Genomic DNA, 27046 nt, shown 5'->3' with positions numbered 1-27046 from the left:
AGCATTTTCTAGTTTCAGAGTAGCAGCCGCGTTAGTCTGTATTCGCAAAAAGAAAAGGAGTACTTGTGGCACCTTAGAGACTAACAAATTTAAGGATGGACCAACCCTCCTTGAACTTTGAGGTGTGATTGGGTACTTTCAACAAGCCTCAAAAAACCAGGTTCCCTTTTGCATCACTTCACAGCTTCTCTCAAAAATATGGTTGAAAATAGTTACCCAATACTTGTCTTCCAACAACTGTGCATTTTTGGGCACAACTAAATGGGAGAAGGAATGAAATGACTATAAGGTGGATGCACACCTAATTGAAAGACCATACTCAAAAACTAGTTTGTCAACACTCTGCAGTCAAACTGGAGAGATTTATCTAATAGAGTCCCACATGAGTCAGTCCTGGGTCTGGTACCTTTCAATAGTTTCATTAAATTACTTGGATAATGGAGTGGAGAATATACTTATAAAACTTGTGGATGACACAGAGCTTGGAGAGGTTGTTAGGACGTTGGAGGAAAGGATTATAATTCAAAATGACCTTGACAAATTGGAGAACTGGTCTGAAATCCACAAGGTGAAATTCAATAAAGACAAGTTCTATCCTTAGGAAGGAAAAATCAAATGCACAACTACAAAATGGGGAATAATTGGCTAGGTGGTAGTACTGATGTAAAAGATCTGGAGGTTAAAATGAATTGTGCATTGAACATGAGTCAACAATGTGATGCAGCTGCAAAAAAGGCTAATATAATTCAGGCATGTATTAGCAGAAGTGTTGAATGTAAGACATGTGATGTAACTGTCCCACTGTCTTTGGCACTCATGCGGCCTCAGCTGGAGTACTGTGTCCAGTTCTGAGCTCCATATTTCAGCAAAGTGGTGGACAAATTGGAGAGAGTGCAGAGGATAGCAAAAAAAAGATAAAAGGCTTAGAAAACTTGACCTTTGAGAAAAGTTTAGAAAAACTGGACATCTTTAGTCTTGAGAAAAGACAACTGAGGGGGACCTCCTAATAGTTTTCAAATATGGTAAAGGCTGTTATAAAAAGGAATGTGATCGATTGTTTTCCATGTCCACTGGAACTAGGATAAAGTAGTAATAGCTTATTCTGAAGCAAGGGAGATTAAGATTAGACATTAGGAAAAACTTTCTAACTATAAGGGTAGTTAAGCTGTGGAATAGGCTCTCAAGAGAGGTTGAGTCATCCCCATCATTGGGGTTAAGACAAGGTTGGACAAATACCTATCTGGGTGGTCTAGCTTTACTTGGTCTTGCCTCACCACAGGGGACGGGACTTGACTTCCTGAGGTCCCTTCCAGCCCTACATTTATATGATTCTGTGACAAAGTGCAGAGCAGTGAATATAAAGTGGAGCAAAAACAAAGCATAGAAGAAAAATCTTGGCTTCCTCCCTCTCCATGAAGAGGAAATGTTATTCAGGATGAGGTGAGAAAAAGCCACTCCCCCTGAAGTTTCTGCCACTTCTAGAGAAACCAAATCAGAAGAAGTAGGGAGAATCAGATATCTTACTGAATAAGTGTCCTTAAAAATAATTTGAGAGTTTAAATGATTTTCTGACGTTAACTATTGTACCTTTTGGATGATAGTCCATAACTAAGTTTTATATCAGTTTACAATAATAAATTCATTAATAACATTTTAAATTAAATAGCCATCATTTTCAGTACTGTTACTATGGATGAATTCAAGAGCAAAGAGTTTGCAGTTCCCTAGGAATTTCCATGTCACTTTGGCAAGAAGTTGTACCTATGTTTTTTTCTACTTGGAAACTATGCCTTTGACATTGCTGATATATACACTTTCAGACATAAGTAATATATAACAAACCTAAAAGGCATTAAAAATGTGACAAAGTAATAATGACAATAACCTAGGGAAAAGGTCACAACCACAAACTGATTAAATATTTAATCTTTTAGAGCCACTAGAGCAGCAAAAACAAAAATTAAATCTTACTTACCAGATCTGATATATCCTGACAATCTTCAAGAATGCAGTGTTTGTGGTATGCCATAAAGGAAGAAAGTGACATCCCATCAAAATAAAGATTAACAGATATCTTGCCCCATGGATTATCTGGACGTTCCTGTTTGAATAAAACAAAGTAGACTACTACCATAATGCACATAACATCATGGCTGAGATTTTGTAAACATAGTAGTCATGAAAGAGGAAATTACTTACCTGTAACTGGAGGTTCTTCAAGGTATGTGGTCCCTATTTGTATTCCAAACTTGGGTGCACATGCGCACCACACACTGGAGCAGGAAGTTTTCCGTAGCAGTGTCCATTGACATGCGTCATAGGTTACCTCGTGCTCCAGGTGAGGTAATAAAAGGCATTGCAGGGCAACGGTCCTTCAGTCACCCTCTTTGCACTGAGTAGCGCAGTCTGTACTAGAGGGGATAGTGATTGGGTACTGGAATACAAATAGGGACCACACATCCAGTTACAGGTAAGTAACCTCCTTTTCTTCTTCAAGTGATGGTCCCTATATGTATCCAAACGCAGCCATCAGCTTGGAGTTGGGTGTGAGGACAAACAATGTATCGCTGTCTGCAGGATGAGACAGCCCACGGCTGCATCTTCCGTCGCTCTCTGGGCGATTGCACAGTGGGTGGTGAAAATATGCACAGAGCGCCAGGTCGCCACCCAGTATATGTCTTGCCAGGGGATATCCACTAGGGAGGCTGAGGTAGCTGCATGTGAAGCAGTGGACTGTAATCCTGACTATTGTAGCACTCTATGATGCATATAGAGATGAACTTTGATATGTGCTGTGAAGAAAGGGCTTGCGACCTTTCTGCAATGGCTATTAAAAGGTGTGAAGAGGCGCAAGAGACGTGGGTCCTGTCAAGGTAGAATACAAGTGCACAGCGGACATCCAAAGAGTGCAGAGTCCTGCCTGCTGGAGTGACGTGTGACTTAGGATGGAAGACCGGGAGGTGGATGGACTGGTTGAGTTGGAACTCAAAGACCACTTTCGGGAAACTTAGGGTGAAGGTGTAATAAAACTTTTTATGGAAGTTTATGGGGGAGGTCAACCATCATGGCTCCCAATTCGCTGACCTGCCTAGCGGAAGTGATTGCCATGACAAATATGACCTTCATGGTTAAGTGTGAGAGGAAGCATGTGGCCAGGGGCTTGAAGGGAGGTCTCATGAAGGCGGAAAGTACAAGACTGAGGTTCCAGGGGGGCGTTGGTTTAAGGACTGGTGGGAAGCGTTCATCAGCCCTTTCAGAAATCAGGTGGTGGGAAAACACCAAGTGGACATCCACTGGTGGAAGGAAGGCATTAAGTGCCATGAAGTGGACTTGGATCGAGCTGAGAGCAAGGCCTGAGGTCTTAAAATCCAGGAAGTAGTGCAGGATGTTGGGGACAGAGACATCATTAAGGGGAAAACGCTGACATTGCGCCCAGGAGGTGAAACGCTTCCATTTCACAGCATAGGAAGCCCGTGTGGAAGCTCATCTAGATGAACATGATTTGTTAGGGAAGAGTCAACATAGTTTTTGTAAAGGGAAATCATGCCTCACCAATCTGCTAGAATTCTTTGAGGGGGATCAACAAGCATATGGAGAAGGGGGATCCAGTGGATATAGTGTATTTAGATGTTCAGAAAGCCTTTGACAAGATCCCTCACCAAAGGCTCTTAAGCAAAGTAAGCTGTCATGGGGTAAGAGGGAAGATTCTCTCATGGATAAGTAACAGGCTAAAAGACAGGAAATGAAAGATAGGAATAAATGGTCAGGTTTCAGAATGGACAGAAGTAAAAAGTGGTGTCCCGCAGGGGTCTGTTCTGGGACCAGTACTGTTCAACATATTTATAAACAATCTGGAAAAAGAGGTAAACAGAAGGTTGCAAAATTTGCAGATGATACAAAACTACTCAAGATAGTTAAGTGCAAAACAGACTGTGAAGAGTTACAAAGAGATCTCACAAAACTGGGTTACTGGGCAACAAAATGGTAGATGAATTTCCAATGTTGATAAATGCAAAGTAATAAACATCGGAAAAAAATCCCAACTATACATATACAATGATGGGGGTCTAAATTAGCTGTTACCACTCAAGAAAGAGATCTTGGAGTCATTGCGGATAGCTCTCTGGGAACACCCACTCAATATGCAGCAGCAGTCAAAAAAGTTAACAGAATGTTGGGAATCATTAAGAAAGCGATAGATAGTAAGACAGAAAATATGTTGCCTCTATATGAATCCACGATATGCCCACATCTTGAATACTGCATGTAGTGGTCACCCCATCTCAAAAAGAGATATACTGGAATCGGAAAAGGTAGTTAAAAGGGGGGGGGGAGGGAAATGACCAGGGATATTGAACATCTTCCATATGAGGAGAGATTAATAAGACTGGGACTTTTCAGATTGGAAAAGAGACAACTAAGGGGGGGATTTGATAGAGGTCTATAAAATCATGACTGGTGTGGAGAAAGTAAATAAGTGTTATTTACTCCTTCCAAATTTCATTTGGTGATCGCCTGGGATCACCAAATGAAATTAATAGGCTGCAGGTTTAAAACAAACCAAAGGAATTATTTCTTCACACAACGCTCAGTCAATCTGTGGAACTCTTTGCCAGAGGATGTTGTGAAGGCCAAGACTATAACAGAGTTCAAAAAAGAACTAGATAAATTCATGGAGGATAGTGGTTATTAGCCAGGATGGGCTGGGATGGTGTCCCTAGCCTCTGTTTGCCAGAAGCTGGGAATGGGCGACAGGGGATGGATCACTTGATGATTACCTGTTCTGTTAAATTCCCTCTGAAGTACCTGGCATTGGCCATTGTTGGAAAACAGGATACTGGACTAGATGGACCTTTGGTCTGATCCAGTATGGCCGTTCTTATGTTCTTGTCTGCTGTTTAAGTATGTGATGTACTGATGTCAAGCAGACATTGTTTACATGTGAGTCCCATCCAAAAACTATGCTGTGAGGCAAAGCGGGCCTGCGCTGGCATGTTGCACTCTGCCCTGGTGCTCGGTGAGGAGGTTCGGCAGCGTGAGGGGTGGGCAGAGAGTAAGTAGGTTTGGAAACCAGAATGGTCAGAGCAAAACAGAGCTATCAGTAGGGCTGTGGCTCAATTGCAGCAGATCCTGTGCAGTATTTCGGGAAGGAGGGGAATGGGGGAGGGGGAAGGCATAGCAGAGACCGTCCTGCCACAGAATGAGGAGAACATTGCCCTGGGAATTGCACTCCGTGGTGCCCCCAGGAGCAGTAGAGGGGAAACTTGTGTTTTTTGTGAGTGGTGAACAAGTCCCAGTGAAGGGTGCCCCAGGCATGGCAGATGAAGCAGAGAGTGGGATCGTATAGCTCCCACTTGTGATTGATCATAGAATCACAGAATATCAGGGTTGGAAGGGACCTCAGGAGGTCATCTAGTCCAACCCCCTGCTCAAAGCAGGGCTAATCGCCAACTAAATCATCCCAGCCAGGGCTTTGTCAAGCCTGACCTTAAAAACCCCTGAAGAAGGAGATTCCACCACCTCCCTAGGTAACCCATTCCAGTGCTTCACCACCCTCCTAGTGAAAAAGTTTTTCCTAATATCCAACCTAACCCCCCCCGACTGTAACTTGGGACCATTACTCCTTGTTCTGTCATCTGGTACCACTGAGAACAGTCTAGATCCATCCTCTTTGGAACCCCCTTTCTGGTAGTTGAAAGCAGCTATCAAATCCCCCCTCATTCTTCTCTTCTGCAGACTACTGAGGTACCAGGTCCATCTGAGCATGTCCGAAAGAGATATCTGTACTTGCAGGAGGTACGCCACATGGAGTATGACATTGTGGTGGATACACTAGTTCCAGAAGCGGATGGACTCCGCACAAAGCGACTAGGACTTGGTGCCCTCCCGTCTGTTTATGTATGCCACTGCAGTAGCATTGTCAGAAAGAACCTGAATGTGGAGAGCTCGGATAAGGGTCAGGAACATGTGGCAGGTGAGGCGGACCACCTGCATCTCCAGGATATTGAGGTGCATGCGAGCTTCATGCTGAGTCCAAGCCCCTTGGGTGGCATGGCTGCCCAGGTGGGCACTCCAACTGGTTAGAGAGGTATCCATGGTGAGGGTGGTGGTTAGGAAAGGAGTGGCAAAGGAGGTGCCTATCATCATCTTGGACGGGTTGGTCCACTATGTGAGGGACTCCTGGACTGGACGGGAGACAATCAGTGTGGTGGCCACGTGGTCCAAGTGTGGGCTGCAGACTGATAGGAGCCACAACTGTAGACAGTGCATGTGCAGATGGGCATGCAGCATTACATGGGTGCAGGCTGCCATATGCCCAAGGAGACAGAGACAGCAATGCACCGTGGTGTGTGGGTTGTAGCATAGGGCCATCAGGGCAGCGAAATGGCCTGCCAGGAGAAAGACCTGTGTTGCTACAGAATCCAGGCATGCTCTGATTAAGTGGACTGTCTGCATCAGGATGAGCACAGATTTCTCCTCATTGAAACAGACATCTAGAGTGGTGAGAAGAAAGCGGAGAGGATGGATGGCCAACGCCATCTTGGGGAGGGATGCTGCCACCAGAAGCCAGTTGTCTAAGAAAGGGAACACAGAGTACCCCAGTAGTCTGAGTTGGAGCAGCCATGACCACAAAGACTTTGGTGAAGAGTCTTGGGGCCATTGCAGTGTCAAAGGGGAGAAATCTGAACTGGTAGCGGCTGTCGCCCATGCAGAAGCAAAGAAGCCTGCGGTGGGCTAGATTGATGTCAATCTGGTAGCACACATACTTCATGTCGAGAGCTGCAAACTACGTCCCTAGGAGAGGGAGGGGATGACGGAAGCGAGTGTCACTATAAAGAACCTGGTTTTCCTGATACATGTATTGAGTAGTTGGAGATAAAATATAGGGCAGAGTCATCCTCTCCTTTTCAGGATGAGAAAGTACAGGGAGTAGAAGCCCTGGGGACCGGGAGCGGTGTCCTGCAGACTCCTGAGACCAAGGGTAGGTGACCTGGTACGGGGCATAGGGAGCATGGCCAGAAAGATGATCTCTGTTACTTTCAACAGGGTGCCAATGTGTATATGAACAGGTGAAAGAACAGGTTAAGGACCATTAAGAAAAACTGGACATACACAAGTCTATGGGGATTGATGCAATGCATCCGAGGGTGCTGAGAGAGTTGGCTGATGTGATTGCAAAGCCATTGGCCATTATCTTTGAAAACTCATGGCAACTGGGGGAGGTCCAGGACAACTGGAAAAATGCAAATATAGTGCCCATCTTTAAAAAAGGGAGGAAAGAGAATCCGGGGAACTACAGATCCATCAGCCTCACCTCAGTCCCTGGAAAAATTATGGAGCAGGTCCTCGAGGAATCCATTTAGAAGCATCTGGAGGAGAGGAAGGTGATCAGGAACAGTCAACATGGATTCACCAAGGGCAAGTCATGCCTGACCAACCTCAGTGCCTTCTATGATGAGATAATTGGCTCTGTGGGTATGGGAAAAGTGGATGACTGGATATACCTTGACTTTAGCAAAGCTTTTGATATACAGTCTCCCACAGTATTCTTGTCAGCAAGTTAAAGAAGTATGGATGGGAAGAATGGACTAGAAGGTGGATAGAAAGCTGGCTAGATTGTCAGGCGCAACAGGTAGTGTTCAATGGCTCAATGTCTAGCTGGCAGCCAGTATCAAGCGGAGTGCCCCAGGGGTTGGTCCTACGTCTGGTTTTGTCCAACATCTTTATTAATGATCTGGATGATGGGATGGATTGCAACCTCACGAAGTTCGCGGATGACACTAAGCTGCGGGGAGAGGTTGATATGCTGGAGGGTAGGGATAAGGTCCAGAGTGACCTAGACAAACTGGAGGATTGGGCCAAAAGAAATCTGATGAGGTTCAACAAGGACAAGTGCAGAGTCCTGCACTGAGGAAGGAAGAATCTCATGCACTGCTACAGGCTGGGGACTAAGTGGCAGTTCTGCAGAAAAGGACCTAGGGATTACAGTGGACGAGAAGCTGGATATGAGTCAACAGTGTGCCCTTGTTGCCAAGAAGGCTAAAGGCATATTGGGCTGCATTAGTAGGAGCATTGCCACCAGATCGAGGGAAGTGATTATTCCTCTCTGTTCGGCACTGGTGAGGCCACATCTGGAGTATTGCATCCAGTTTTGGGCCCCCCACTACAGAAAGGATGTGGACAAATTGGAGAGTGTCCAGTGGAGGGCAACGAAAATGATTAAGGGGGTGGGGATTTATGAGGAGAGGCTGAGGAAACTGGGCTTATTTAGTCTGCAGAAGAGAAGAGTGAGGGGGGATTTGATAGCATCCTTCAGCTACCTGAAGGGGGGTTCCAAAGAGGATGGAGCTCGGCTGTTCTCAGTGGTGGCAGATGACGGAACAAGGAGCAGTGGCCTCAAGTTGCAGTGGGGGAGGTCTAGGTTGGATATTAGGAAAAAACTATTTCACTAGGAGGGTGGTGAAGCACTGTAATGGATTACCTAGGGAGGTGGTGGAATCTCCATCCTTAGAGGTTTTTAAGGCCTGGCTTGACAAAGCCCTGGCTGGGATGATTTAGTTGGGGTTGGTCGTGCTCTGAGCAGGGGGTTGGACTGGATGGCTACCTGAGGTCTCTTCCAACACTAATCTTCTATGATTCTATATCCCGAGAGACGGGAGCATCACGCAAGTCCTTCAAAGAGTGGAGGGACTTTGCAGAGAATAGCTTGTTCTCACTGAAGGAGAGGTCCTGGATGGTGGTCTGGACCTTCCTGAGGAAGCCAGAGGATTGCTGCCAGGACTTTCATTGCATGATGAAACCTGTGGTGAGAGAGCAGGATGATGCATCCGCTGCATCCACCACAGCTTGGAGGCTGACCTTGGCCATCAGGTGACCTTCCTCCACCAGGGCCTGGAAACACTGCTGTTTGTCCTGCAGCAGATCCTCCAGGAACTTAGCTTGGCATAGTTATTAAAGTCAAATTTCACTAGCAAAGCCTGGTTGTTAGAGATGTGGAATTGCATGGCAGCGCAGAAGTATGCCTTATGGCCCAGAAGGTCAAGGCATTTCGCTGCCCTATCCAGGAGGGTGGAGGCATGTGAGTGCTGTCTCGCCTGCTCAGTCGCTGCATTCACCACTAGTGAAGTGAGGGCGGGAGCGTTCCAGAAAGGGTGTGTAGGAGGTTGAGATGTCAATGTTGTGACTGATGCACCAGAACCAAAGTAGCATGGCTTCTGTGCATAGAGTGTGTGAACATGTCCCCCTTGCACAATGTGAGTAACTTCTTCTTCAAGTAGTGTCCCTATGGGTGCACCACTGTAGGTGACTCCTGAGAAGTATCACTTCTGGAGGATTGGGACTTCAGAGTCAGGTCTGTTACAAATGACAGCATTGTGGAGCTGAAGATGGCATCGGAGGCAGAGTCCCCAATAATCGCAGAGTGTTTTTGCAAGATTGTGGACTGACACCCACATCGCCGCTCTACAGATCTTTGAGATAGGGACATCCTTGAGGAAGGCAATGGATGAGGAGATTGACTTTGTGAAGTGTGTATGAATGGCATCTGGAGGGGTCACATTATGAACTTGGTAACTATGTCTGATTCAGTTTGAGACCCACTTGGAAAGTCTGGGATGATATTGCTGAGCCCCTGGATCTTTCTGTTGTGGAGAGAAAAAGCCTAGGGGACTTCCTGAAAGCCTTTGTCCTGTCCAGGTAGAAGGCCAGGGCTCTCCTGACATCTAGGATATGTAATATAGCCTCTCTGTTGTTTTGGTGAGACTTGGGGTAGAAAATTGGAAGGTGAATCAACTGATTCACGTGAAAGTGAGAAGTTACCTTAGGAATGAATATTACATGTGGTCTGAGCATAACCTTGTCAGGAAAAAATACCGTGTAAGGAGGATGTCAGACAAGAGTTGACAGCATCCACCACGGTGGAGTTGGGTGGCGGTTGGGAGAATAGGAATTCCGATTCCTTAGTAGGGACATAGTATTTTTTGCCCACTTGCTTGTAGGTTGGGGCTATTGATGTCAGGGCTTGCCATACAGTCTTTACTGGGTCTAAAATGGCCTCATTAATCAGGAGGGCGAACTTTGAGGAGGCTACAGAATGGAGGACATTAAGGAGTTGATAGTGGGTACCCATGACTTTCTCCAATGGAATCAGGAGAGTGTCTGCCACTCTCTTTGCCAGTTCCTGAAAGAGATGAAAGTCATCTGCCAAAAATGCTGAAGGCATGATGGCTTTGTCTGGAGAGGAGGATGAGGAGGTGGTGGTGGTGGTCATCCTTGGAATCACTTCCTCCTCGGTACCTGCTTCCTGTTCCTTGAAGTCTTGAGGAGGTTCTGAAGTCCTGGATAGTACGGCCAAGGGAGTGCCTCTCGAGGATTCTCAGGCAAGGCTCGGAGCTCGAGAGGCATGTTGGCGGTGTGCTGCTCAAGGGTCCCAATTTGGCAGCATATGGTGGGGGGTGGCATAGAGCCTGGTGATGGCACCCATGGGTGGCCACACCAGGATGGTGGTGGTGGGGACATCTGTGGGTATAACCTTGAGGTCTGTTGGTAGTGAGCACCATATGGAGCTTGGGAGAAATACTATCATACTCCCTCTTCTGGCTTGCTGTCTGAACTGTTGCTGGAAAGTGGAGGGGCATGGTATGACAGTGGGGATATTTCTCATGCTTGGCAGAGGCTTGGTGCAAAGGTCTCGGTACAGAGAGGAGGGGACTCTGGTGCACCTGGTATGTGGACGTCTTTTGAATTGTGGAATTCCATCTGTACCAATGGTCCTAGCATCTGTGGCGGCGCCAGGGAGACTTGTCTGCACCGGTCCCTCCTGTGCCAGTTGAGCATAGTATGTCAGTTGAGCACAGTATGCCTCAGTTCACGTACCAAGAACATCTTTTTAGAGGAGTACTTACTCCTGTCCTTCAGTGCCGATTATTCGATACTTGAGCCCATGGGCCTGTCAGTGGTACCAATTACAGGCGATTTCCATGAGCGCTAGACTGAGATGCCTCAGTGTTGAAGGTACCAAGTGAGATGGTGATTGCTTGCAGTTATCTCGGGGCTTTCTATGGGGGGTTCCCATGATCTTCTTACAAGATCTGTGAGAGGGGGCTGCAGCTTGCTTCTTCAACCCACAGCCCTTAGATGTAAAAGACTGTGGGGAAGACTCGCATCTACCATGTGACTGAGGTTGGAGAACTGTCTCTATGAAGATAACCTTCTGTCGGAGCTCTGTCTTTGCTGGATCATGGCCAGAGCTGTTGGCAAAGACCACACTTCTGTTGTATGTGGCCTTCCCCGAGGCAGCGAATGCACTGAGAGTACTTATCCACGATCAGGGATTGCCTCTTTACAAGCGAGGCACTTCTTGAAGTCCCGTGAGCTGGGCATACCCCATTGGGGGAAAGGGTGGGAAGAAAAATAAATTTTTTTTTTATTTCAAGGATAAACTGAAGAAAAGGGAAAAACTACAAATAGAACTATAACTAGGAGACTAACTAATTATAGGTAAGTCGATTGAGACAACGGTCTTAATGGACTGCTAAAGGCTCTCTCTCTAGCCAGGAGCAGTTGAGAAGGAACTGAGGAGTGTTAGCCTCTGCATGCTGGCTAGCCTCGGGGCGCAGCATGAGGAGAGACAGCACATGTGCGGGCCCAACGGACACTGCTACTGAAGTTCTCTTTTCAGCAGCACAGGGACGCGAGCACACCTACAGTGGAGCACACACAGAGACACTAGTAGAAGAAGAATGACAATTCCTCTGCCAAATAGTCCTCCAAATCTGAAGAGACCTCCGGTAGCGATGGAGCCATCCGTGTGGGCAGTTCATGAGCAACTGCCAGCAGCCATCTCTGTACCAAGAGAAGCAGTGAATCTGGCAGATGGGGGCGGCAGTACCAAGAGCAGCAGAGAGGGTGGATATGGCAGGTTTAGGTGTGCCATTGGGAGCAAAGGCTTGACATGCCCAGAGATCCAGGGGACGTCTCTCGGACCGCAGGAGCACGGAACGTGCAGTGTGACGCGTGGGGACTCCAATCACGAAGGAGGTGCATGCTGTGGAGGGCTGTGTCTGTGCACAGCTGGTGTGGCAGTTGGAGGTACTGGGACATCTTTTCCTCTTAGCTTTACCCCCAGAATGGGGGAGCTTAGGAAGTGGCGCAATGGGCTCCGCATGCGATGTCTCACCTGACCTGGCATGGCTCGTGGAGGAAACACTGTACTTCATGGCAGTCCGTGACAGGGACCTGCTGCGATGCCCATGAGAGCGCTTACGACCCTCACCTTTGGGCTTGTCCTGCACTGGTGGTACAATCGGATCTGGGTGGCAGGTGGGGCACTCACCACCAGCGAAGGGCGGTGCACCATTGGTTCTGTTGGTCATGTAGCCAGAGTGTCTTTCCCATTAGGAACTCTGGAGTGGCAAGAGACAAGCAGGAAAGGACTTTAACATCTTGCAGCGCAATGCACCTCCCCAAAGCAGTACAAGTAGTGGTGATTCTAGTCGCTCACTGAGAATGAGCGAGGGCACAATGCACAGTTTTTGAACCCTGGAATGTGGGGCATAGTCCCTCAATAGAGTTGGGGCAGGCCAAGACCAACTACACTATGAAACTATTTACATAACTAAGACTAAACTAGCTAACTATATACAAAGGACAAAGTGTTCTTGTAGAAGGCTACGAGCACGGAAGAAAGAGAATTCCGACTCCGACCATGTGGCGGTAAGAAGGAACTGAAGGAGTGTTGCCCTGCACAGCCTCTTATAACACCACCTGGAGCACGAGGCAAATGTATGACACACATGCGGGTCAATGGAACTGCTGCTGAAAACTTCCGGCTCATGGCGCGCATGCGCACTCGCATTTGGAATACATATAGGGACCATCACTCAAAGAAGAATTCAAAGTTGTGGTTCCTTCAAACACCACAATAGCCTAACCCCTATTACACATTGATAGAGTTGGCAGTATACATGTGAAAGCAAATTAGGAAACCAACATGGATTCTACCTCTGTCTGCTGTTGGGATGGCAGCATTGAAAATATGGCCTCCTTCCTTCCAACAAAGGTCTAGCTCTGTGTGTGTGCAAATATCCACCAAGACATGGCATCCAGACATTGCCCCCGTCTGAGAATGAGCCAGCATTTCACTCTTACTTCTCAATTTTTAAGATGCCTAAGTACATCACAAGTGATTTGAAATGCCAATGTGTTTAATTTTTCAAATAGTATTAAAAATACATTTAAGCAAGACAACATTTAATCTTAACATTAACTGATGAGTAAGACTAATATTTAGACATGGGTATTTTTAGTAAAAGTCATGGACAGGTCATTGGCAACAAAAAAATTCATGGCCCGTGACCTGTCCATGACTTTTACTAAAAATACCCATGACTAAGTCTCTGCTCCTGGGGCCCCATTGCTCTGGGGGCGCCCTACTCTAGTGGTAGGGGCTGACTGCACCCGGTGCTCCAAGGACCCCAGGACTGCTCTCCTGATGGCCTCCAGGACTGCCGCTCCAGCCACCCCTGGGACCACTGCTTGGGCACTCCCTGGGGTCAGCCACATGGTTCACTTCTTGGGCGTTCCCCAAGTGGCTGGCCCTGGGGCCACTCCAGCAGCAGCCCGCCCCGGGGCAGCCCCCAGGACTGCTGCTCAGGCGCGCCCCAGGGCCAGCTGCAGTCTGCTTTTCAGGCACATCCCGGGGCCAGCTGCCCAGGACCACCCAAGCAGCAGCTGGTGCGGCTAGCCCCAGGGACTGCCCAAGCGGCTGGTCCTGAGGCCACTCCAACAGTGGCCGGTGCAGCTGGCCCCAGCGCAGCCCCCAGGACTGCTACTCCGGCACTCCCCGAGGCCAGCTGCACCAGCTGCTGCTTGGGCGCTCCCTGGGGCTGCCCCCAGGACCACTGCTCCAGCTCTCTCTGGTGCCAGTCACACCGGCTGCTGCTCAGGTGCTCCCAAGCAGCTGGTGCAGCTGGCCCCAGTGCCACTCCAGCAGCAGCCAGTGTGGCTGGCCCTGGGGCCCCTGCAGCTGTCGTGGAGATCGCGAAAAGTCATGGAATCCGTGACCTCCGTGACAGAATCGTTGCCTTACTCATGAGTTAAGGAGGGGTTCTAATGTTGGTACATGAGGGTACAAAGGACTTGTATAAGTCACAATGGTAACAGCCACACAAATACACTTTGGTACCTTTAAAAACTAACATTTAAGGCCTAAAAATTGTGGCATGAGTCACAGTTAAAGCAGAAATCATGTAATGTGCTGTCATTATGCTACCTGTGACAACTATATATCCTGAGCCAGGTAGGACTTATTTTGTTCAGGAAAAGTAACTAGTTTTATTCCTTCCATCAAGTATGCCTAATATACATTAAAGGAAAAAAAACATTTAGAGTTTTATTCCTTATGTCTGAACATAAGTTAAGTTACCAGAAGATGTATTTCAACAATTCTCTTTGTCAGTAGTTCTTGAAGGAGTTCTACTGCATCCTGCTGCCAAAAATTTCCAACCTAGTTAGTGAGAGGGAAAAACACAAAAAACTCATACACTACTAAAGATCAACAATCACAGTGCACTATATCATGTATACTCAGTATGTATTTTCACCATAATATTCTATAATACAAATGTCTACTTAATAAAACCCAAGACTTATTTGACTCATCTCCTACAGTTAAGAGTTCTTGTACTATGTGGTATTAGCCATTACCCATATGTTAGTTGTAGCGTACATCACATTAATAGTAATTATGTACATGGTATTAATATATTATACATTATACATAGGTGGAACGGGAAGTTATGTTAAATGAATGAATTATACGCGTCCCACAATTCTTTCCACCCACGTCAAGCATCCCGTAACACTTTGCAAAGCTGAATTTAGCTTTGGCATTAGAAAACTGAATATTTATCAAAGCAAAGCTGCATGAATACTTTGTACCAAGTACAGTTAGGGACTACTTACATGGCTCATCAACTTTTTCAGAACGAGGTATGGGAAACCATAGGGAGGTTACAAGGACAAAGATGGCACAAATTAGTAGATTAAACTTTAAATGATGTGTAAAGAGTTTTGTAACTTGTAAAACCATACTATAAATATTACTAGCTGAAACGTGTACCTTTGAAGCACACCTTCTGGATAAGCTGAACGTGTAGCAATCTAAAAACTGCTTCCCAGAAGGAGGGTAGGTCTGTCCTCCTTTTTGTATTATATTGTTTTGTCTTTAGACAATAAAATTGAATAAGTTCAATTATTTGGTCTCCTGAACAATTTTTAACAATGAACCACAAATGTAGTCAACCAACTGGCTATATCTTTTAGTCCATAGTGGCAAACTGGACCTGAATTTCTTGGCACAGTAGTGCTAAATTCTACAGAATACTGTATATTCTGCAGTCATGAGATGCAGAGACCATTCAAAATGCAAAATTTTCTTTTTAAACCTAATAAAAAGCCATTTGTGAATGTTTTCCCTACATATTTGTATTGCTGCCTATCTGTATGTTGTAGGAACAGGTTATAAAAAAAAGTTACCTCTACCTTACAGTACATGGAGTTCTTAGGGATGTGTTGTCCGTATCTAGTCTACTGTTTGAGTGCATGCACCCCAGTCACACAAGATCGTAGTCTTTTGACCAGCAGTATACGTTAGGGTGGCACACGTACCCTATGTATTTTCATGCTCCTGTACCAAGGGCATTAATGTGACAGTAGGCCCAATTGCCACTCAGTTACTTCTCCACTGTGGAATCCAGGTTTTATAGGATTCCATAGCAGCAGGGAAGGAAGATGGATCATGGACTACATATGGACAACACATCTCAAAATATTCCAGTTATTATAATGTAAGTAACTTCTTCCTTTCTTCGAGTGCTCATCCAAATTTTTATATATATATATATATATATATATATATATATATATATATATATATATATATATATATATATATAAAAAATGATGTGAGGGAGGTGGGTGCTGAGCTCGTGGATCTAGACTAACTAGTTTGTAAGAGATTTTAATACAACCCTAAACCCATTTGGACAGCCTTTGGGTTGATAATCAGCCAATGCCAGAATAAGTTTAGGCAACTATCTGAAAGATTTGGTCCTCTGCAAATAAAAGGAAAGAGGTCTTGTAAACATCTAAAGTATGCAGCCTAACCTCTCCTTGATTAGAATATGGTTTAGGGAAGAATATTGGTGGGTGGATCATTTGGTTTAAACGAAAGTTTAACTACTTGAGTAAGAATTTGAGATGAAGTCTGAATGATACTTCATCCCTATGAAATACTGTATAGGGAGGTCTTGCTGTGAAAGCCTATATTTATACACTTCTTTTGACAGATGTATAATTGTTATAAAAAAGGAAGTCTTCATAGATAAGTGCTCCGAGGGCTGTTTAACAGTCCAAAGTTCTTCAGTGAGAGTAAATATCCCAAAGACAGTCAAAAATAAGTCAATGGGTTGCAGGTGACACTGTTCACATCAAATCCCACATCTCTTCCATTTAGCTACATAGGTTTGTTTGGTGGAATTTTTCCTATTTTCCATCAAAATACTTTGGACATCCAAAGAACAAAACCTATTATGAATGACATCCATTCAGCAGCCAGGCTCAGAGATAAAGGGAGGCTGGGTTTGGATGCAAAATATTTCTTTTGTCTTGAGATATCAAGTCTGGTAGAAGAGGTAAAGGTTGCGGTGGATAAAACAATAGGTTCAGTCCTAGGTACCAAAACTTCCTCAACCAGGCAACCCCATCCCAAGAGGAACTCATTTGTCACCAAAGTCTTACTGAGAGGGGTGGAGAAAAGGGTACAACCTTGCACATATAACTGAGGTCTTTCCACCAATTTAGTGATATAAGATTTGTGAGCCATCAGAAACATATCCATAAGATGCTTTCTCACCATGTATGCAGACTCTAGTCAACCCTGTACACAATGTAAGTGTAGTCTTACATTCTGCATGACTAATATTGCAGGAAGCCAAGTGTCCAAGCAGCCCCAGAAAAGTCCAAACGGTGACATGTGGATCTTTTTGAGGCTGATGGGCAAGACTGGACATAAGCTCTGGCTGTTGTTGAGTCTACGTGCCCAAACACTGAGAAATTTGTTACCTGATAAGTTTCTGTTAGCAGCTTCTCTCCAAATTCATCACTCATGGGCTAATGGCCCCCAAAGGTGGAATTCAGAGGCCTTCCAATGTTATTGGTGGAGGATTTGGGACTTGGCTCCACCCTTAAGGCCGCCAGAAGAGTCTAAGTCTCCCTTTGAAGAAAATTTTCAATCCATATTCTTGTCATTTATAGGACTAGGGTGAATTGCATTCAGAGAAAAACTATCAACAGAAAGAAATGATCAGTTAAGAGATTACTCATTCTGTTGCACAGCTTTTCTCCTCATTCATTACGCATGGAAAGTAGCAAGCAGTGAATCACAAAAGCAGGGAAGGAAAAGCTAAGCAAAGGTTGAAAAACTGTTACCTACCTTTTGTAACTGTTGTTCTTCAAGATGTGTTGCTCAGATCCATTCCATTGTAGGGCTGTGAGCGCCCACGTGCACAGTCCTCAGAGATACTTGCCTTAGTGGTATCTGTAGGGTTGGCCATGGCACCCTTTGGAGTGCCACGCTCATGCGTCGGTATATGAGGTGCCACTGGCCCTGTGCCCTCTCAGTTCCTTCTTGCCAGCAACTTCGACAGAGGGGTAGGACTGGGCGAGTAATGGAATGGACATGAGCAACACATCTCAAAGAATAATTACGAAAAAAAGGTAATCCTTTTTTCTTCGAGTACTTGCTCATGTCGATTCCATTCTAGGTGACTCACAAGCAGCATCCATGGAGGTGGGCTTAGAATTCACGGTTGTGCGGCTTGCAACAGTGCTTTACTGAAGCCAGCGTCGTCTCGGGCCTGCTGGGTAAGTGTGTAATGAGATGTAAACCTGTGGATGGGTGACCAGATATTGGCTCTGCAGGTATTTTGAATAGGCAACTTGGGTCAGGAAGGCTGCTGCTGAGGCTTGCGCCCTAGTTGAGCAGGCGGTTACAACTGCTGGTGGAGGCACTTTCGCCAGATCACAATGGAAATGGATGTAGGCAGTGATCCATGATAAAATTCTCTGGGTGGACACTGGAAGACCCTTCATCCTGTCTGCCACCACGACGAACAACTGCGTTGACTTATGGAACAGCTTGGTCCTTTCGATGTAAAAGCCTAGCACTCTCCTGACGTCCAAGGAGTGTAATTTGTGCTCCTCTTCTGACTTCTGAGGTTTTGGAAAGAAGACAGGTAAGTATATGTCCTGGTTTGTATGAAACTGAACAACCTTGGGCAGGAAAGCTGGGTGCGGACGCAGCTGGACCTTGTCCTTGAAAAACACTGTATAGGGCAGCTCCGAGGTAAGTGCCCTGATCTCAGAGACCCTGCGGGCAGATGTTATGACCACAATGAATGAGATCTTCCAGGAGAGTAGAAGAGAGCAGGAATCCAAAGCTCAAAGGGGAGACCCACGAGCCACGGTAGCAGGAGATGCAGGTTCCAAGGAGGGATGGGGTCACGGATGTGGGGATAAAGACCTTTCACTCCAGACCTTTCAAAAACCAGACTGTCATGTCATGAGCGAAGACTGACCTTCCCTGGAATGGAGGGTGGAAGGCTGAGATAGCGGCAAATTGGACCTTAACTGATAAAAGAGACAGGCCCTGGATCTTGAGATGCAGAAGGTAGTCCAAGATGGACTGCAGCGAGGCTTGCTTGTGCTGGAAATGCTGGTCCGAGGCCCAGCACGTGAACCATTTCCATTTGGCCAGGTAGGTAACCCAGATGGAGGGCTTTCTGATACCCAACAGGACCTGGTGGACACTGGCCAAGCACTCCTGCTCTTCCACATTCAACCATGGAGCAGCCAACCCATCAGATGCAGCAGACTGCTGTGGTTCTTGGACAGATCCGGCCAGAGTGGCAGCTGCAGCAGTGTGGTCACTGAGAGGTCCAGCAACGTGCCAAAGCAGTATTGGCAGGGCGAAGCTGGGGCTAGTTTAACCTGTTCCTCCCCACTGTTCAAAGAAAGCTAAATAGGCTTCATTAGGAGCCTCTTTGCTATTTTAAATGCTCAATCAGAACTAAAATCACTTGTGGTAGACTGTGTTTCTGTCCAGCCTGCAAAGAGCTAAAAATCACTAACAGACTGATGAGCAGAGAGGCAGGTAGCAGCAGAAGGTGACTGAGGGGCAGCCAGCAGGAGTGGCCAGCAATAGTGGTGAGGCGGCCAGCAGAATGAGCATCTGGCAGGGTGGCCAGCCAGAGCAAGTGTTCAGAAGTTGGAGCAAGCAAGGTGCCTTCTTCCCCGGGAGGGAGGTGAACTCACACAAATGCACCTCTGAACCCTGGGTCCTCACTGACCGAGGAAAACCACTGTGAGTGGGATAGATAGATTCATAGATATTAAGGTCAGAAGGGACCATTATGATCATCTAGTCTGACCGCCTGCACAATGCAGGCCACAGAATCTCACCCACCCAGTCCTGCGATAAACCTCCCACCTATGTCTGAGCCACTGAAGTCCTCAAATCATGGTTTAAAGACTTCAAGGTGCAGAGAATCCTCCATACGAAAGATACTGAGTCAATCAGGCTGGATTTTTCAAAGGCACTTAAAAGAATTAAGCACCTAACTCCTACTGAAAGTCATTGATATTTGGGCATATGTGGTGAGGGAGCAAAGAGGGGCACAGTAAAGGAACTTTTGGTTGCAGAACTCAAGAACATGAGGCAGAAGGCACTGCCCCATGTATTCTAGGGTGGGTGTCCTGCTCACAGTTTTATGTTTATGAATCCCACTTGTGGCACTGTCCCTAATTAATGTTGGGTAACTTCTCTCCTTTCATTTAAAAGCTGCTTTTCTACACTCAGACTCTGTGCTTGTGAGTGGAGAAGTATTCCTCTCAGAGGCGCCCATGGGTGGTGTGTAGTTTTCCCAGGTTATTGGATGGGGTACTTTTCCCCTGGCAGTTTGCAGGGGGAGGTAGTACACAATTCATCCTGGCATGGGGGCAGCACAATAGGAGGGTACTGGTATACCTCAGTTATGGAAGAAGCTTGCTACATGTTCCTTGAAGCCTGAAAGGCTGCCTGCCTGCTGTTCCAGGCTGGCTAGCACCCAAGTAAGCAGCGTAGGAGGAACCTAGTACCACTTGCGGTTTTACTCATTAAATCAGGATAATTTTTAACGTGGGAAGGGATTTCTCATTTACCCCACTATAATTGCATGAAGGTGCACCTTCATGGGGAAGAGACTTGTCGCATGCCTCTGTTTTGGTCACAGACTACCTGAAGTGCTCCTAATGCTTTAATGTGGAGTTAGCCTGTGGAACAGGGGAGAGATGGAGAGAGGGACATCCATTTCCCGCCTTTCAGAGCAAGGGTTTATGATTGATGATCAGAAGGCACAGTTCCCATTCTACTTCTTTCTGACATCTGAGCTCCTTTTCCTGGCAGACTGAGAGTCGTTGGGCTGAAAACCAGATAGGCACAATTCCCATTAGGCTGCAGACTGAGGCAGGATTGCAGAGGAGGAACTGGTGTGTCTGCATGCCCAGAAATACTGAAGGGTGGGGCTAAGGGTGGTGAGCATGATAAAGAGCACAGAGAGAGACTGTAGGAGAAAAGCCCCAGCAAACATCTCCCTCCAGGGGAGCAGGCAAAGGAGAAGAGGTTTAAACCTTGGTTTTCACACCCCTATACCCCTGTTCATTATCAATATTAAGTACTGCCTTGGGAAGGACACATTTGTTTTTGCCTTTTGGGAACTCTGTGAAATTTGCAGGACTTACCCCTGTGGTGGTCGGAGAGCTGCGGCTCATCCTTTGATTCTCTCTCTGAAAACTCAGAAGCTCCTGATCGGGCTTTTCTGCACTGGAGTCATGACTCCTCAGGCCAGGTGGGAACTCAACATGCTGGTCTAACTCTGAGCCCCCGTACCCTAGCAGTTCAAGGGTTGGCTGGCTGCCATAGACAGGGTGTAATTCACCCTTTGTAGGGTCTATATGTGTTGCCTCACATAGAGAACACTGCTTAGATTGAAGCCAGGTGTTTGCAGGACAGCTCTGCCATGCTTGAGTAGGGAAAGAAGAGTCTGGCAGGAAGTCACTGCAGCAGCAGATCCGGATCGCTGAAACTACCATGCTGCTATTTAACCCAATCCAGGGAAGGAGGAACAATTGCAACTGCATGAAAATGAATAAAAATAAAGGTTTTAAAATAACATGGTCAGGAGAAACTGAACCGCCAATTTGTTACATTGCTGGAGGCAGAAAACCTACGAGCCTCAAGCAACCACGGAGTGCCTTCAAATTCCATTAGCCCACGAGTAATGAATGAGGAGAGATATCCAGCAAAAACATGGGACTAACACTGTACCTATGTATTCTATCCTCAGTGTATTTTTAACTGGGATTTTTTAAATTGTTATTTAAACCAAGGATAATAAAGAGTTGAACTCTGCCTGCTGAGGCAATTTTTCCCAAATGAGTCAAATATCAAAGTATAATAGTTTACACATATCTGGTCTTCTCTGGAAGGCATCGACAGCTATAACCTTGGTGAACACACACTGTGCTGTAAAGAGACTTAATAGAAGGACTCTGTATTGGTAATGGTTCTATCTCCCCTGAAATCTTAATTACTTCCTGCATGCTGAATGTATGGAAACATGCAGAAGTATGCATCCTGTGGATTGAGAGTCGCAAACCATTTGTGTGAATCTGAAGATGAATTATAGAGGCCAGTGTTACCCTCCTAAACTTGAAGCAACAGATGAAGGTATTGATGAGTCCCTTCAAGTTCAGAATTGGATGCCACCCTACCCTCAGATAAAAACCTTTTCCTCTGTATAGGACAGGAATATGTTGTGTGTCTTGGAACTGTAGAAGTGACTCCACCCCCAGTTGTAACAGCCTTTCATGAGAGGTGTCCCTCAAAATGGATGGGGAAGGGGAGACTGGGAATACATGTAGCATGGAACTGTAGAGAATAGCCAAATGAGAAACTCTACGATCCTTTGGCTTGTTATCAGGTTTCGTGACTCCCTGAGAAACAAAAGGCTATTACAATAGGGGGAAGGAAGAGTGCAGATCCTCTAAACTGGTCAAGTGTGGTTTGGCTGCAGATGCAGAGTGGGGCAAAGCAATAGCAGACAAAGTGTCTGTTTCTGCAACTGCTGCCTTTTTCTTGGGCGCTTTGAGTTTCTCTGCTGAAAGAGAAAACATATAGATATTCTTTGCTTAGAGCAGGTGAGAGATATCCATGTTTCCTCTTACAGGCCAAAGTATAAGCCCCAAAACAATGGAGTGTGGCCCAGGAATCTTCAGCTAATGAGACGGCACATCAATTCTTGGGCTGAAAAGGTCTGGGCCCTCAAAAAGAAGACCCTCCACTGTCAACTGTACCTCTTTGGGATATCAGAACTGTATGGCCAGGATGCCCTTCAAATGACCAAATGACATGCCATGGAACAATATACAGTATCAGCAGCATCAAGAGACACTGAAAGTGATGTTCTGGTGATTAACTGGGCTTCTGTATCAAAAGATTTAATCTTCACACTTTCTCTTGTGGGAGTAAATTAATTAAATCTGAGAGTTTATAGTAGGTTAAAAGAGTCATACCACGATAGTAATCATAGAAGTGTAGGACTGGAAGGGACCTCAACAGGTCATTTAGTCCAGTCTCCTGCACTTGAGGCAGGATTATGTAATAACTAGACCATTCCTGACAGGTGTTTGTTTAATCTGTTTTTAAAAACCTCCAATAATGGAGTTCCAGTGCTTAACTACCCTGACAGTGAGGAATTTTTTCCTAACGTCCAACCTCAACCTTCCGTGCTGCAATTTAAGTCCATTGCTTCTTGTCTTATCCTCAGAGGTTATGGAGAACAATTTTTCTCTCTCCTTGTAACAGCCTTTTATGTGTTGAAAACTGTTATCTTGTCCCTCCTCAGTCTTCTCTTCCCCAGACTAAACAAACCCAGCCTATGTGTACAATAAAAGTATGTGCAAGGGGGGGGAGGGGGAAAATGGGTAGAGGGGATGGAGAATAAGACGACAGCATGAGAAAGGCTGTACATTACTGATTTACAGTAATTACACAGTTTGACTGTGTGCTTGATTGGTTGTTTGAAAAGGGTGGGAACTGGGAGTGCTTTGTTCCAGGTGAGCCTTAAGTGGGCCTGACTGTATAAAAAGCCAGTCAGCTGCGAACCAGCTGAGCAGCGAACAGCACAGCAGCTAACAGAAGGAGTTTGCCTGGGAGTTCGCCTGCGGAGAGCCCACTGAGGCTTACATCTTGCTGGATTCTCTGAGTAATTACTACAACTCCTGAGGAAGCTCGTAGAAGGAAGGTAATATGGATGGGGGGTATTCAGCTGTTGTGACCTGCACTGGATGTGCCATGTTTGTCCTCCTTCCACAGGACAGAAGCGACTTTGTCTGTACAAAGTGCAAGCTGGTCTCCATATTGGAAGAGAAGGTTCAAGGTCTGGAGCAACAGGTATCGACCCTGCGTTGCATAAGAGAAACTGAAGATTTCCTGGACAGACGTCAGGACATGCTTCTACGGGCACAAGGTTCTGAAGATTCAGAGCAGGCTGCACATCGGGGACAGGATGATGGTGAAGAAATGTGGCATCATGTGACCTCCAGAAGAAAAAAGGGGAAAGTCCATGTACCAGCAACGCCGGTACAGGTAAGTAACCGTTTTCATGTTCTCTCCACAGGTACTAATGCGGAGAGTAGACCAAATGATACGTCTGAGGAAAGGGAGCAGAAGGAGACTCCACCGATTGGAAGGCATGAGATGCACTGTCCTAGGGTTGGGGGTTCCATGACCACCGCTCCCAAGAGAAGGAGGCGGGTGGTGGTGGTCGGGGACTCTCTCCTCAGAGGGACTGAGTCATCCATCTGCCGCCCCGACCGGGAAAACCGAGAAGTCTGCTGCTTGCCAGGAGCTAAGATTCGCGATGTGACGGAGAGACTGCCGAGACTCATCAAGCCCTTGGATCGCTACCCCTTCCTGCTTCTCCACATGGGAACCAATGATACTGCCAAGAATGACCTTGAGCGGATCACTGCAGACTACGTGGCTCTGGGAAGAAGGATAAAGGAGTTTGAGGCGCACGTGGTGTTCTCATCCATCCTCCCCATGGAAGGAAAAGGCCTGGGTAGAGACCGTCGAATCATGGAAGTCAACGAATGGCTACGCAGGTGGTGTTGGAGAGAAGGCTTTGGATTCTCTGACCATGGGATGGTGTTCCAAGAAGGAGGAGTGCTAGGCAGAGACGGGCTCCACCTGACCAAGAGAGGGAAGAGCATCTTCGCAAGCAGGCTGGCTAACCTAGTGAGGAGGGCTTTAAACTAGGTTCACCGGGGGAAGGAGACCAAAGCCCTCAGGTAAGTGGGGAAGTGGGATACCGGGAGGAAGCATGAGCAGGAGTGCGTGAGAGGGGAGGGCTCCTGCCTCATACTGAGAAAGAGGGGCGATCAGCGGGTTATCTCAAGTGCCTATACACAAATGCACGAAGCCTGGGAAACAAGCAGGGAGAACTGGAAGTCCTGGCAAAGTCAAGGAATTATGATGTGATTGGAATAACAGAGACTTGGTGGGATAACTCACATGACTGGAGTACTGTCATGGATGGATATAAGCTGTTCAGGAAGGACAGGCAGGGCAGAAAAGGTGGGGGAGTTGCACTGTATGTAAGAGAGCAGTATGACTGCTCAGAGCCCAAGTATGAAACTGCAGAAAAACCTGAGAGTCTCTGGATTAAGTTTAGAAGTGTGAGCAACAAGGGTGATGTCGTGGTGGGAGTCTGCTACAGACCACCGGACCAGCGGGATGAGGTGGACGAGGCTTTCTTCCGGCAAGTTGCAGAAGTTACTAGATCGCACGCCCTGGTTCTCATGGGAGACTTCAATCACCCTGATATTTGCTGGGAGAGCAACACAGCGGTGCACAGACAATCCAGGAAGTTTTTGGAAAATGTAGGGGACAATTTCCTGGTGCAAGTACTGGAGGAACCAACTAGGGGCAGAACTCTTCTTGACCTGCTGCTCACAAACAGGGAAGAATTAGTAGGGGAAGCAAAAGTGGATGGGAACCTGGGAGGCAGTGACCATGAGACGGTCAAGTTCAGGATCCTGACACAGGGAAGAAAGGAAAGCAGCAGAATACGGACCCTGGACTTCAGAAAAGCAGACTTTGACTCCCTCAGGGAGCTGATGGGCAAGATCCCCTGGGAGAATAACATGAGGGGGAAAGGAGTCCAGGAGAGCTGGCTGTATTTTAAAGAATCCTTATTGAGGTTACAGGGACAAACCATCCCGATGTGTAGATAGAATAGTAAATATGGCAGGCGACCGGCTTGGCTTAACAGTGAAATCCTTGCTGATCTTAAATACAAAAAAGAAGCTTACAAGAAGTGGAAGATTGGACAAACGACCAGGGATGAGTATAAAAATATTGCTCGGGCATGCAATGCAGGAGTGAAATCAGCAAGGCCACATCACACCTGGAGTTGCAGCTACCGAGAGATGTTAAGAGTAACAAGAAGGGTTTCTTCAAGTATGTTAGCAACAAGAAGAAAGTCAAGGAAAGTGTGGGCCCCTTACTGAATGAGGGAGGCCACCTAGTGACAGAGGATGTGGAAAAAAGTAATGTACTCAATGCTTTTTTTGCCTCTGTCTTCACAAACAAGGTCAGCTCCCACACTACTGCACTGGGCAGCACAGCATGGGGAGGAGGTGACCAGCCCTCTGTGGAGAAAGAAGTGGTTCGGGACTATTTAGAAAAGCTGGACGTGCACAAGTCCATGGGGCTGGATGCGTTGCATCCGAGAGTGCTAAAGGTGTTGGCAGATGTGATTGCAGAGCCATTGGCCATTATCTTTGAAAACTCATGGTGATCGGGGGAGGTCCCGGATGACTAGAAAAAGGCTAATGTAGTGCCCATCTTTAAAAAAGGGAAGAAGGAGGATCCTGGGAACTACAGGCCAGTCAGCCTCACCTCAGTCCCTGGAAAAATCATGGAGCAGGTCCTCAAGTAATGAATTTGGAAGCACTTAGAGGAGAGGAAAGTGATCAGGAACAGTCAGCATGGATTCACCAAGGGCAAGGCATGCCTGACTAATCTAATTGCCTTCTATGACGAGATAACTGGCTCTGTGGATGAAGGGAAAGCAGTGACGTGTTGTTCCTTGACTTTAGCAAAGCTTTTGACATGGTCTCCCACAGTATTCTTGCCAGCAAGTTAAAGAAGTCTGGGCTGGATGAATGGACTATAAGGTGGATAGAAAGCTGGCTAGATTGTCGGGCTCAACGGGTAGCGATCAATGGCTCCATGTCTAGTTGGCAGCTGGTATCAAGTGGAGTGCCCCAAGGGTCGGTCCTACAGCTGGTTTTGTTCCATGTCTTCATAAATGATATGGAGGATGGTGTGGATTGCACCCTCAGCAAGTTTGCAGATGACGCTAAACTGGGAGGAGAGGTAAATATACTGGAGGGTAGGGATAGGATACAGAGGGACTTAGACAAATTCGAGGACTGGGCCAAAAGAAATCTGATGAAGTTCAACAAGGACAAGTGCAGAGTCCTGCACTTAGGACGGAAGAATCACATGCACCGCTACAGACTAGGGACCGAATGGCTCGGCAGCAGTTCTGCAGAAAAGGACCTAGGGGTTATAGTGGACGAGAAGCTGGATATGAGTCAACAGTGTGCCCTTGTTGCCAAGAAGGCCAATGGCATTTTGGGATGTATAAGTAGGGGCATTGCCAGCAGATTAAGGGACGTGATCGTTCCCCTCTATTTGACACTGGTGAGGCCTCATCTGGAGAACTGTGTCCAGTTTTGGGCCCCATACTACAAGAAGGATGTGGAAAAATTGGAAAGAGTCCAGCGGAGGGTAACAAAAATGATTAGGGGACTGGAACACATGACTTATGAGGAGAGGCTGAGGGAACTGGGGATGTTTAGTCTACAGAAGAGAAGA

General features: G+C 46.5%; 1 protein-coding gene across 6 annotated transcripts in view; it reads right to left on the bottom strand.

Moving 5' to 3' along the window:
• RNF17 (ring finger protein 17) overlaps window positions 1-27046 on the bottom strand; it is a 241496-nt gene that overhangs the window by 31063 nt on the left and 183387 nt on the right. For all 6 annotated transcript variants that reach the window (XM_043530141.1, XM_043530127.1, XM_043530136.1 and 3 more), the window contains 2 exons: window positions 14426-14506; window positions 1976-2101 (listed from right to left, as the gene is read on the bottom strand). In XM_043530141.1, the coding sequence (XP_043386076.1) occupies window positions 1976-2101; window positions 14426-14506 (207 nt within the window). The remainder of the gene's footprint in view (window positions 1-1975; window positions 2102-14425; window positions 14507-27046) is intronic.

The sequence above is a fragment of the Chelonia mydas genome, chromosome 1 (genome assembly GCF_015237465.2).
Source record: "Chelonia mydas isolate rCheMyd1 chromosome 1, rCheMyd1.pri.v2, whole genome shotgun sequence".
Classification (NCBI taxonomy): domain Eukaryota; kingdom Metazoa; phylum Chordata; order Testudines; family Cheloniidae; genus Chelonia; species Chelonia mydas.
This window is presented reverse-complemented; position numbering and strand designations above follow the sequence as displayed.